At 38.0% G+C, this 13,152-nt stretch overlaps 1 protein-coding gene across 1 annotated transcript in view; it reads right to left on the minus strand.

Annotated features, from left to right (window-relative positions):
• Positions 1–13,152, minus strand: part of LOC143410620 (3',5'-cyclic-AMP phosphodiesterase 4D-like) — a 269,804-nt gene that overhangs the window by 159,677 nt on the left and 96,975 nt on the right. Inside the window, exons 7-8 of the mRNA XM_076871442.2 lie at positions 12,097–12,114; positions 6,620–6,635 (exon numbers count right to left, since the gene is read on the minus strand). Of these exons, the coding sequence (XP_076727557.1) occupies positions 6,620–6,635; positions 12,097–12,114 (34 nt within the window). The remainder of the gene's footprint in view (positions 1–6,619; positions 6,636–12,096; positions 12,115–13,152) is intronic.

Here is a 13,152-nt window from a genome sequence, read left to right on the forward strand (position 1 = left end):
CATTGGTGAACAGCGCTCATGTTTCATGTGTATTAAAGTCAATACCCTGTCCAGGGCATTTGGCATTAACACCTAAGTTAGAACAGAACCTGAGTTCTGTTCCGAGCTTTGTGCCTTGTCAATGCAGAACTGGATCTCTCCCTCTGTGATGAAAAGAAGTTTAATGCACTTGCCTCCTTCTCCATCCCCAAAGGATGCTTTGAATATCAGTGAGGCAATAGGAGTCACACACAGACATCCTGGTAGGAGAAGCACTATCATCCTCTCATAAGCACAGGAGCCTTGAGGAAAGCAAGTCTCTAGAGCAGTTCTATATTATAAACATATTAAGTAGGAATGCCAAAGTTCAGAAGAGAAGAAACAAAAATAATGACAACATTGAATCCAAACTAAGCTTTGATTTCACAGATGCCTTCACTGAGTGTTCTGGAGAATTATTGGAGCAATACTTCTTGAGAGATGCGAGTAGAGGTTAAAGTGATAAATGGTGCTAAGTCAGGAGATGCTCTATTCCATTACATATATATGGCAAGCAATTGATGGATAAAGTTGTCTTGCTCACCACCATGTTGTGGCAGGTACTCTAACTTATGTAGTCTTTTGTTCCCTAAAAGTTGCTCAAAAATGGCTTCTAGAAAGTGATTTTCTTGAAGTATAGCAAATGCAACTAAAAATGAACATTTGATGTCTACTAAGTATATGAAAGTAATTGGTAAACAGTGAAATAGAAAGAGCTCATTGTTGAGTCCCACATTTGAAAAACAACAAACAGACAAACAAAGGAAATTCTAACAACCCAAGTGTTTGGATTAGGATATGGAGCATCAGGAACTCTCCTGCACTTTGCAAGTACTTTGTTAGCCTCTTTCTCCTCATCTAGTGATATTAAGGGTACACTTGATTTAAGATACCACTCCTAAATATATTCCCCTGAAGAAGTGTGTTCATATATGCCTCAAGATATGTGCACATGATTATTTGAAATACCCATAATATCCCATACTGAAAACTTCCCAGCTGTGTCACAGGAAAATATTGGAGAAAGAAATCATTCTGTGTATTTAGACATGAGGATTATGATGTACTATTCTCAGCCATATACAGTATTATTGAATCTTATGAGTAGAACGCTGTGTAAAAGAAGAAAGACAAAAAAGTATCCACAAGTGAGCCCATTTACAGAAAATATAAGAAACAATCTATAAAAACTCAGGGAAAAAAAATGGAATGTCCAAATGCTAAAGTGTTAACAAAGAACTGAATTTTTTTGTCCCCGGAAGTGTCAAGAAAGTCTGGTTTAACCAAAATTGATAGCAAAGAAAACATTGCATACTTAATTAGACTTTAACCTCAATGATCTCTAAGCCATGTCTGAAACAAATCTGTGCAGGTTCTTAAAGAAACTGGCATGATCTATTTTCATAATTTCAAGTGTACTTCACTTAAGAATCTCCTTTCATCAAATTTTGGCTGGTTATTCTTTCCTTCCAGATGTTTGTGTCAAATATACACAACTTCCACCTCTCTGCATATGATTTAAATATAGATATAAAGAGTATATTTGTTTTGCAGCGAAGTAATAAGACAGAATTCAAATCGATTGTCCATGAGTTTGTATAACAGTGAGTGCTTAAGTATAATGAAAGTCCTACAGATACTGACAGCATTTATTCATCTAAAGAAGGTTCTTTTACTGTTTTGCAAACCTGAAAGCATTTTAGATTAAGAAATTATTAAATAGAAAAATAATAGAATAGAAAATCTCCTACATCATGAACATGGAAAGTGATTCTGTACAATGTATGTCCTTTATAGGAGGCAAGAGAGTGTGGCAGTTGAGGGAATGGTTTCTAGCATTAGGATTGGAATTAAATAAGAGTTGTCATTTTATGTCTCAGTATGTGTATCCTGGTCTTCTTACAAGGTCAGAAATAAACAATGCAGCAAAGCACCCAGCACATTGTTCACACATATTTTGCATCATTATCTTGCAGATCATTCACAAAACTGTCCCACCCAACTTTTTTCTACTATAGGTGCTCTTGCTAGCCACCTTCTTCCTCAGCTCTGGCTCCACTGGATTTCCAGTCAAACAGAATGAAACCATACATGCTTGTTATCTTGTCTCTTTTTCTAGTACTTCACCAAAGCAAAATTAAAATAAAGCACAAAGGTAGAGACCATAAGGAAGGAGAGATCAGCAAAGGAGAGACTTCAATGATTTTTTTCATTCTTTCTGGGATTAAACATAGGGGTACTCTACCACTGAAATACATTCTCAGTCATTTTTATTTTTATTTATTTATTTATTTTTTGTTCTGAGGCAGGATATCCCTAAGTTGCCCAGGATGACTTTGAGCTTGGGATCTGCCTGCCTCAGCCTTCTGAAAAATACAGAATTACAGGCATGTATAACCATACCCAGATCAACAAAGTCAGAAAATGGATAAAAGGGAATAGAAACTGTCTCAGCACAGTGGAGAATAAATTCCAATATGTGTTCCTCCAAACCCAGAGAGTGTGAGGGGTGAAAGTCCATGAACATTTATATAGAGCCTTTGAATCCCACCAATTTCCCTCCTCTGCTGGAAGCTGAATCTTTCTTTTCTGCAGAAAATCAACTAGAAATATTTCCAAGCAAGGACATTAGGCACTGTGGCAAACAAAGTGAGGCTTCGGAGCCTAATTGAAAGTCTATAGAGTTCTTAGCGAGATATTCAATGTTACATGTCATGCTCCAGGAACACTAGCAGTCATGGATATGCCCCAGGCAGAAGTCTTCCAGGCAATAAGCAGGGAATCCTCTGATAATGGCATTGGGAAACTTTCCCAAGGATTTGCTGGCTGAACAACCAATCATGCAACAGTGAAACCCTGTAGTTAACAAGCCCTACATATGTTTGCAGAATTTTGATGATGAGTTATCATCATTGTTATTGTCTTGTTGAGGATGTCTCACTTTTAAAGAATGAATAGCCTTTTGAAGAAACTCTCCATAATAATGAAGAGGAAGAGAGACTTGAATAATCAGCAGCATCAACCAAATGAAGAAATCCAAAGGAAACAGAGAGACCGAGGAAAACATAAAAACTGATGCTATTTAAAAGGAAAAAAAAACAAAAGTTTTTAAATATCATGGTCAAAATGAATATTGAAAGGTAAACTTGAACAAAATTTCTAGAAGGTAAAACAGATTTAAAAAAAAAACTGGAAAATAGGAAGACAACCATTAAGGATTTGGGTTTTAAAAGTCCAACATTCAGCTATTAGGAGTTCAGGAAGAGAAAATATATGTCATAAAATTAATAATGATTAACAAGAGAAGGTTTTCTGGGCTGGAAGAACACATGTGTCTGCAGTCAAAGGCCTAGAGTATGCTGGAAGAAGACTGGGCATGAAATACGGGATGATCAGAATGAAAGCTCCTAAAAACATCTACAAAGAAAAGTAGGTCATGAACAGACAACAGGAAGTCACCAAGGTTAGAAGAAAACAGTGACACAATGCCTGCAAAATGTTGAGAAAATAACCTTTGTAACTTAGAATTCGGTTGCACTGAATGAGGACCTGGGATGAAAGGGAGTGGTGGTCACTGAATAGAATATAGAAAAGGTGCCAGAAGAGAAAATATGAAAAACTAGTTTTTATTCCCAACTTTGGTCCTAAATACAGAGACATAGGGAGGAATTAGGGGAACTCTGGAGCTCCTGAGAACAAGCTTTCTTTTTTGCTAATACCATTGAGTTGGAATCAAGAAGCTGACCAAAGTTCTAAAATCTGTCTGACTTCGCATCCTGAAAAGATACTGTACTGTTTTTTTTACATAGATGAGACATATAAAATATGGATCAACAGGTGATAGGCTATGATAAATTATAGCCAAATACCCATTTTTTTGTTTATACTTTGTATATTGATAGCAAACTTTGCAGGTCATAAAAATAACTAAAAACAAAAACAAATGACTTTTTTTCTATTAACAAATGAAGCAGCATTCAACTATCTCATATGACAAAATAGAAAACATTCTCTTGCCTCTTAAGTTATGTTTTGAAAACATTAGCTAACAATTTCATGAGAGGACGTGATTTTAGATACTAATTCTTACTAAAAGGAATAGTAACAACAACAAAAAACTAACTAAAAACAAACAAAACAAAACAAAAATAAGAATAAAAGCTTTTCTTGGTATTCTAGCATTATTTTACAAAGGATACTCTTCATCACAGTAATTGATTCCCTCTTTTACACTGGGGATATTATACTTATTAAATGACTAAAGGATAAACTTAGGTAACAGTGGAGCTATAGTTCTTTCAGAAGAATGATAAATAGCTCTGACTGCCAAGAATACTCACTTGGAGCATTTCTTTGTACCCTCTCATTATTTCTGGCTACGTAATTGGAAGTGCTAACTGCTTCCTTCTGGAATCACTTCAAATCTGCACTGAGTGCCCCCAATATTACCCCAACTACCAGGGGAAAAATGAAGAAAAAATTTTCTTCATTTTATTGACAAAATATGTTGAATGGTTGATACCATTAGTTTTTTTCCCCCCCCGCTAAATCTTCAGACTATTTTGATAATCAGGGAAGACTCATAATAACAGAGTAACAAGTGTAAAATAAGTATAATAAATTTTCCTACTGAAAATGCGAAGAGTTTCCAGAAAGAAACTAAAAGCAGAATTAAAGCTGAGTTATTGAATGGGCTTTTTCAGGAGTTCTCAACTCATTCCTTATGAGGACAGGTAGCCTTTTGTTTCCCTTAAGTGTTCTTTCTTTATTTCACAAGTGTTCTTCATTGTTTACCATGTACACAGCATTGTGCCAGTTACCCTGGAAGAAATAAAGGGTGCTTTTCTTCTTTGGAGATGGGGAAATCTATGGGATTTAGTGGTAGGGGTACCTACAGAGGAATTGCAGATCAGGAGGGACTAAGAAGGAGCAACTAAGTTGTGAATAGAGGGCCAGAGCCACACTTCATTGGGTAATGAGTGGAATGGAATTTTCAACCCTGATCCCCTCTTCCCTGGCAGTATCTTTGCTCTAGAAATAGATGTTACAGACAAAGTTCAAGTGGGCAATAAGACTTCAGAATCTACTGGCTGACTATGATTAGTTGAGTCTGCCATTGAGGGGTAAACAATGGGAAGGTGTTAGCTCATCAAGAAGTATCAGGTTCTTCCAGTGAGCAACTGGTTTTTCTGGATGCCGACCATTTATTTTGCCTTCCTTTTGAAAAAAAAAAAACTTAATTTCCTTTGTGGAACCTCCTTACAGTCAGATAAAACCACTATGATTGATTGGTTCAGAGTAAAATATACCATTAATCAGGTGTGAGCTGCTAGAGAGAGAGATGTCCTCTTTTCATATTGGGTATATAACCCAGAAATTGGTGACACTAGAATTCTGATACTGGTCTTGTTCCAACATTGTTGGAAGCTGAGAATGAAGCCTAAAGTGGGGAGTTCAGATAAAGGACCTACGGACAACCCAAATCCTCATAGTGTTCCAATTGGAACAATGTTCCTCACCCACATAAACACATTAATAGGGAATGGGGCAGTAAAATCTTCAATATACGTATGAAGAAGAAGTCCATACAGGAGAAGATTTTATCAAGTGTGACAGAATTGTGTAATGGTTGTTTATGGGTGTATACCATTCTTTACTTTTATCATCCACAATGTCAAATTTTGCCCTTTAAATTCACTCAGGACTATTCTCTGAGTTGGCTATCAATGAAGGAATATCCTTGGGTAAATATAAAGTCAAACTGGCTAATGACAAGGATTGTGATTTTTGACACATATAACTCAACAAGCAAAACCAACCAAACAGGAAAACGGGTGAAAAAGAAGGCACATCTGATGGTGGAAACATACAACTTCATAAGACTGCTGGGTATTTTAAATGCTGATACGTCATGTGAGCACTTTTATTTAAACCACAGTGACCAGTGTCTTCTTGAAAATAACTATGCCCTCTAAAAAAGAACAATATGTAATTTTGCACCAGTGCAGGTTTAATCACACCTGCAGAGATGCAAGGTTTCTAAACCCCCCTGTTCATAGATTTCATGAAGACCCATCCCTCCTACCCCCTCCACATTCTGAACATACAAACAAGCGAATCACAACAATGCACAATCCCTGAGGAACAATGTAACTTCTGAGCAAGAAGCCAAATGGAGAAAAGAGGCCTGATTGTATTAGAAGAGGATTTATTTTCTTAAACATTAATTTTCCTACCATAGAGTGATCACAGAAGCAACCTCGTAACACTAAAGTGGCTCTCTTTTAGCTTTTGCTTGTTTGCTTTTTAAGAATCTGTTTAAGAGAATCTGCTTAAAAGCCAAATACACTGATAAATGTTTACTGATAAATCTTCCAGATGGATCTACTTTCAAGGAAAGTCAATTACAAGTCTCATGTCTCTCCTTTAATGATATCCTTTAATGATCCTCTTCCTTTCCCAGAAAATTAAGTCACAATAACTTAGGCTGAGAATGACCTAGTAATCCTCATAATCATGCTGCAATGACAGACAAGAAGATCAAAGTGCAGGTGCACTGAGAAATGGGGTTTTCCATCCTACAACAATGGGAACTCACCACTAGTGGATCTAAGGTTCTTTTAGCTTCCAAATTTCTGAATCCCTATATTTAAAAAATTTTATGGTTTCCTTATGAACAAACTTCCCTCAATTTCACCCCTTCCAATTGCTTCTAAACATCAGTAGTTCTTCACATTCTGTGGCTATGTTTCTACATATCCAATAACTCATTAATTTTAGAAATTTGATGAATTATGTTGAAATCCTAATAGCACTAAGAAGTTCCCAAGCTAGTTAATAAGCTATTGTCTTCAATACTGAAAGGAGAAAAACTTAGGGATGGAAAATTAGATATAAAGAGAATCTGCCAGGCATGGTGGTGCATGCCTGTAATCATAGTGGCTCAGGAGGCTGAGGCAGGAGGACTGCAGGCTCAAAGTTAGCCTTAGCAAATTAGCAAGACCATGTCTCAAGATAAGAAGTTTTTAAAAGGGCTGGGGATGTGGCTCAGTGGTTAAGCACCTCTGGGTTCAATCTCTGATACCAATAAATAAATAAATAAACTGATGTCAATATATTTATTAGAAAGCAAATTCGACAGTTAGTAGGGCCTTCCATAAGAGGACTATTTCTGCTGGATGCAGTGGGTCATGCCTGTAATTCCAGAAATTCAGGAGGCTGAGGCAAGAGGATCACAAGTTCAAGGGTAGCCTCTGCACCTTAGTGAGAACTTGTCACAAAAAAATTTTTAAAGTAGTAATTTTTCGAAAAGGACAAATTTGAAACAGTAATATTTCAAAAATAGCTCAGTAGTAGAACATCCAGGCTTTAATCTCAGTATTGCAAAAAAAAAAAAAACAACAACAACAACAACAACAAAACCCTGGTGTATTAACATTCTCAGAAAATAAGAGAGAAAATCTAGAAATAGGTCAAAGCTGAAATGATGACATCATGTTCACCAGGGACCTAGACTCCATCATCTTCCTGCCTCACCATCTTAACATAAGCCTTAGAAGGCCATTCAGATTTCAAGATGGTCTCTGATGCTCCAGCCATCATATAAACATTCCCAAGTTAGTATTACAAGAAGAGGAGCAAAAGTAAAAGTTACGGTTCTGAGGTAGGAGCTCCTTCTGCTTAAATTTCACTGTCTATACCCATCTCTAAGGAATTCTGACAAATGTAGTCTTTTGATTAGGCAGATACCACCAATATAATTAATTATGCCACTTCATAATCTTAATTATATTAATTACTAAATTAACAAATCTGTTAAGGATATTCAGTCAGCACCAGCAGTCCTTGGCACAGCACAAAATCATTAATTTCTCAATATTGGATGAAATTTGATCCAATGTGTTACTTACAGTTTCTCAGATGAAGAAACTGACAGCTCTAAGATGAAGTCTTCCCCAAACTACAAAATCGATTAGTCAGAGATCTAAGTACAACATTTAGACTTCTGATCTAACATTAAAATCCAGTCCTAAACCAAGAAAACAAACTCCAATAAGTTCAGCCCAGGAAATTCAACTAACTAACATGAATAATAACACATCTTTGTACCTGGGTCAGACCCCATGACTCACTTCAGGCTTTATGGTCACAATGGTTCACAAGCTATGACAACCACCCTCTTTGGTTATAAAGTGAGAATCACCATATTCATCACAGGTCCTGTACGTGTTTATGTGGCCCCAAATTACTAACAAAACAGCAGAATTAGAGATGAACTGTCCAATGTAATAGGACGAGTTACTGTTAGTAGAACAGAATGTTCCATGCTCATGGGCAAAAAGTGGTACTTGAATTTCATGAGTGATTCTAGGGCTTTTATAGTGATGGCTTTTAAAACACACAGAAACACATTACTATGGTGTCTCCTGAAATTGACATTCTCAAAATAGCAACCACCATTACATAAAGGACATGTGAATGTTTGGTGGGGGGGGGGGCTAGTGTTACCTTTTAAGGCATACCTTTTATCTCTTCTTTGACTCTGGCAAACACTTCCCCAGACTTTCTTCCCAACTGCATTCACAACCAACATCAGTCTGTGATCATGACTCACACTGCATGCTTTCTTCAGCCCTTGGAGCCTCATCATTAGGCTCCTGACCTCCTATGTTAGTTGTATTCTGCCTTAAGCTTCTGGAAGGTGGGGTCTCATTCCTGCTTTATTTTTCATAACACTCAGCATGCAGTGATGGCGTTCTGGTTGTCTTTCACAACATCCCAGCACGCTCTCAACCAGTCTGCCTGCCTCCACTGGGTCCAGGATCATCTTATCTCACCCCTATTCACAACTGAGCTCATCTGAGTGATTTCTCAAAGTGACACAACACAGCAAGCCCCATTTATACTTCTTCGCAGGTGCCCCTCTGTCTACAGACATTAACTTTCTTAGAAGGTGCCTTCATCTGCACTCAGACCTAGTCTTTTTCCTTAGTTCACTTTGAATCCCAGGTTCTGATGCACAGGAAATACTCAATAGGGTGAAAAATAAATGAATGTCAATTTTCATAACTACACTTGGATAATTTTCTTGAAATGCTTACAACTTGTTTTAATAGATCTGGTCTCAGTTGATTCTATCTTCACAGAAGTAGGCATAAGACTTAGATATAAATATTGTCATGTAACCTTTGTTTTTTCAGTTGTCTTTCTGGAGCCCAGAGCTACCCTGTTGGTAGGAAATCCAGTCTCTCTCTCCTTAAAAACTCCTCAGTCTTCAAATTTTTCCAAGAACCTAAGGGGTTAGTCAGTCTAAGGCAGACTCTTATTCTAAACTTCTGGTGGAAAGCTGGTCAATTACCATGAAGGTTCTAAGCATGTCACGTGGTATCCCAGTTGAACAATGATCCTGCTCAATCCTGTATCTGTGAAGCCAGGTATCCCAAGCTTCCAAGGGTGGTCCAGTCCTGGAGTGGAAGACTGTAGTTCTTTGATTTCACTCTCACTTGTTCAGTGAAAATCAGCCCAGTTTCTCCCCCAACCCATTAATCCCTCCAGGGACTTTTGCAATGGTATTCCTCCTAGGAATAGAACAGATAAACTGCTGGGATCCATTCTAATTGTTTCCCTTACCTCTAATTGCAGAGAGAAGGTTGATGGAGAGTTTTAGCCTCTGCTACCTGTAGACACCTGAAATTCTTGGGTAATTCTGTCCACTTTCAACTTAAATTATACAAATGATTGGGGCAACTTCTTGTCACACACCTCTATCCAGAAAAAGAGATGACTAAAGGTGTAACATTTATATAACTATGGAACTATTGGAGTTACTTGTAGGTCTGACTGTCTTTCTCCTTTTTTATTGGCATCAGGGATTGAACTCAGGGGCACTCAACCACTGAGCCACATACCCAGCCCTTTTTAGAGACAGGGTCTCACTGAGTTGCTTAGTGCCTAGCTGTTGCTGAGGCTGGCTTTGAACTCATGAACTTTTTACCTCCATCTCCTGAGTCACTGAGATTACAGGCCTGTGCTTCCTTCTGGCGCGCCTGACTGGCCCTTCCTTCCTTCCTCTCCTTCCTCTCCTTCCCTCCCTCCCTCACTCCTGTCCTTCCTTCTTTTTTCCCAGGGTCTTATGCATGCTAGCCAAGTACTCTACCACCGAGCTACATCTACAGCCCTTGCTTTTCTAGAAATGGAAAAATATATGAACTGTCAGCAGGTTTTCTGATAATAGAAAAGGGGACAATAGGTGGGGCATAGTGACACAGGCCTGTAATCCGGGGCCATTTGGGAGGTTGAGGCAGGAGGATCACAAATTCAAGGCCAGCCTAAGTAATTTAGCAAGAACCTCTCTCAAAATAAAAAATGAAAAGGACTCGGGATGTAGCCCTGTGGCAGATTGTTCCTGGGTTCAATCCCCAATACCATATGGGAAAAAAAAATTAGGGCATACAGATTTAGAATTTCTGCATCTCCAGTAACTCTCTCAACTATTCATGAAATTATTCTTTAAAATTAATAGTGATTTCTCCAAATCCTTTTATTTTAGGAACAATAACTTATAACATAAAGGCAAGGCAGAATTAGGGCAATTGAGCACATTTTGTTCTAAAGGTCCTTTCCTGACTGGCCAAGGACACCATGAATCTAATAATTCACCATTTTTAAAAAAGCACATGGCCTACCAATCCAATGGGACAAAAAGAGATTCATTCTGAGGTAAGGATTAGGCATTGCATGGTCACATTTGAGTGGGAGAGCATGACTATGATAACAATAAATTTCAATTAGATGACAAAGTCAGCCATAGGTCACAATACCAGCAGTGTCTTTCCCACTAAGAATTGGTAAAGGGAGGCTTAAAATTCACCTTCTGTTTAAAACAGCTCTCTGGAATCCTTCCTTCAAATGCATCCATCCAATTGAGTTTATATAATCCAAGGCAGACTACCCCCAAATTGAGGCTTAATTTATTGAACTGCAGTGACTCTGATAATGAAGATCTGCCCCACGGTTTTTATGTTTGTTTGTTTGTTTTGTTTTGTTTTGTTTTTGTTTTCTGGCACTGAGGATTGAATCCAGGACTTCCTGTGTACTGGGTAAGTACTCCACCATTCAGTTACAGTCTTAGCCTCCTTCCCACTTTTTAGTTGTAGTTGGACACAATACCTTTATTTTATTTATTTATTGTTATGTGGTGCTAAGGATTGAACCTAGTGCCTCAAATGTGTGAGGTGAGTGCTCTATCACTGAGCCACAACCCCAGCCCCTCCTCCCCACTTTTCACTACCTCTGAAACCCAGTGTGATTTACGAGTGTGCCTTGCAATCAATGGCATCTTGAATTTGATGCAATAAAGTAATTAAATGTCATGATTGAATCCAATGGAAATAATTAAATCAAATATTTAAAAATGTAAATAGATAATTTAGAGCTTGTCCAAGCACCCAGGTTCCAGCCCAGGATCAGGATTTGATCCTATTACTGTGTAGGCAGAGTAAAGCAGAGACCCAGACAGAACTGATATTCTTCAAAGGGGGAAAAGCAGTTTGCTGAAGGTGAATAATGCAGTGCTATAGTTCTCAAATGTGGGTTCTTCCCCAGAGTCCAGCACTAGCAACAGCAGCACTTGCAACTCTCAAGTCATAATGCAAAATTCTCAGGTCTCACTTCTGTGCATGAGTTGGAGAACCACTTATAGTATAGCTAGCTTAATAGAGACATTTAATCAGCATTTATTCAGCATATCTGAATATGTAGGAAACAAGTAACATCCTAACATTTCAGCCCAGAGTTAAGATGGTCATAAAAGCTAGGCATGGTGGCCCCTCTTGTAATCACAGCAGCTTGGGAGGCTGAGGCAGAAGTATCACATGTTCAAGAGCAGCCTCAGCAACTTAGTGAGGCCCTCAGCAATTTAGCGATACCATGCCTCAAAATGAAAAAATAAAAAAGGGCTGGGGATGTGGCTCAGTGGTAGAGTATCCCTGGGTTCAATTTCCTAGTACCAGAGGGGGAAAAAAAACTAAAAGGAGGAAGATAATCCATAACCAGTGCAGGCAAGCATTTTAAATCCACTCAGTTCCTAGTTTCTGACTCCATATATGTCAAAACAGTCTCTAACTCAAAGTTTGTTTCCCAAGTGGCTGGACTACAAGGAAAGAATGAACCCATCAGACCAATATGGCATACTGCCTACCTGACAATATATTTTCTCACTGTAAGAGTATATATGTTCTTGCTCTTGTATTATGTGAGTTCTGAGTGTTAGTAACAGGACTGATTCCAACTGGGTTCTAAGCAAATCAAATTGCTGGACCTGGAAAACTAAAAGTTTGTCTCTGCAATTTGTGAATATTATGAAGACACAGCTCAAAAGGACACATACCCAAGGCATTTAAATGGACAATTTACCATGTAAAGAGAAGTGGAGAGTTAAGGGCAATTAGATCAAGATTGCAAACTGGCATTCCTCAGACCAGATCTGTCCCACAGATGTGGTTTGTTTGGCCCACACACATTGTTTGAAACTTGGAAAATTTCACATAGAATTTTGGATTTCTTCCTGTCATAAGAAAGCTAAAGGTTTGACAGTAGGGAGCCCACAAGAAGGCGCTTCAGGGCTAGTCTGCGCCTTCTGGCAGACCAGGGTCCTAGGGTCCTTACTGTCATACTTGGTCAGTGTTTCTTTGGTCATGCCTGCCTAGTGCTAGAACATTTGAGTTTGAGGACCACTGTCCTATAAATCTATTTTTCATGAAAAAGATGATTATGCTAATTTGAATCAAATAAATTACTAAGAAAATTAACTATTTACTTCGTATGTTTCTAGGTATTTGTGTGTACATGTAAACAGGGATATAGAGGCAAATTATCTTTCAAAATAGACACAGGTTTGTGATAAAACTTGCCAGTTAAAGTAGAAAGACTAACATAATTGGCCCTAATCTGCCACCTACTAATGTAAAATTATTCTTGAGCCTCAGTTCACACATCTGTTTTATGGGAATAATAATATCTACCACACACAGGACTTATTATGATGCAAAAGTTGAATCAGATAATATATACTCAAGTTCCTGACCCCACAGAACCTCACAAATATTAGTTGAACTAAATTTTGATAGTTTTATT

Source organism: Callospermophilus lateralis, chromosome 11 (genome assembly GCF_048772815.1).
Source record: "Callospermophilus lateralis isolate mCalLat2 chromosome 11, mCalLat2.hap1, whole genome shotgun sequence".
Taxonomy (NCBI): Eukaryota; Metazoa; Chordata; class Mammalia; order Rodentia; family Sciuridae; genus Callospermophilus; species Callospermophilus lateralis.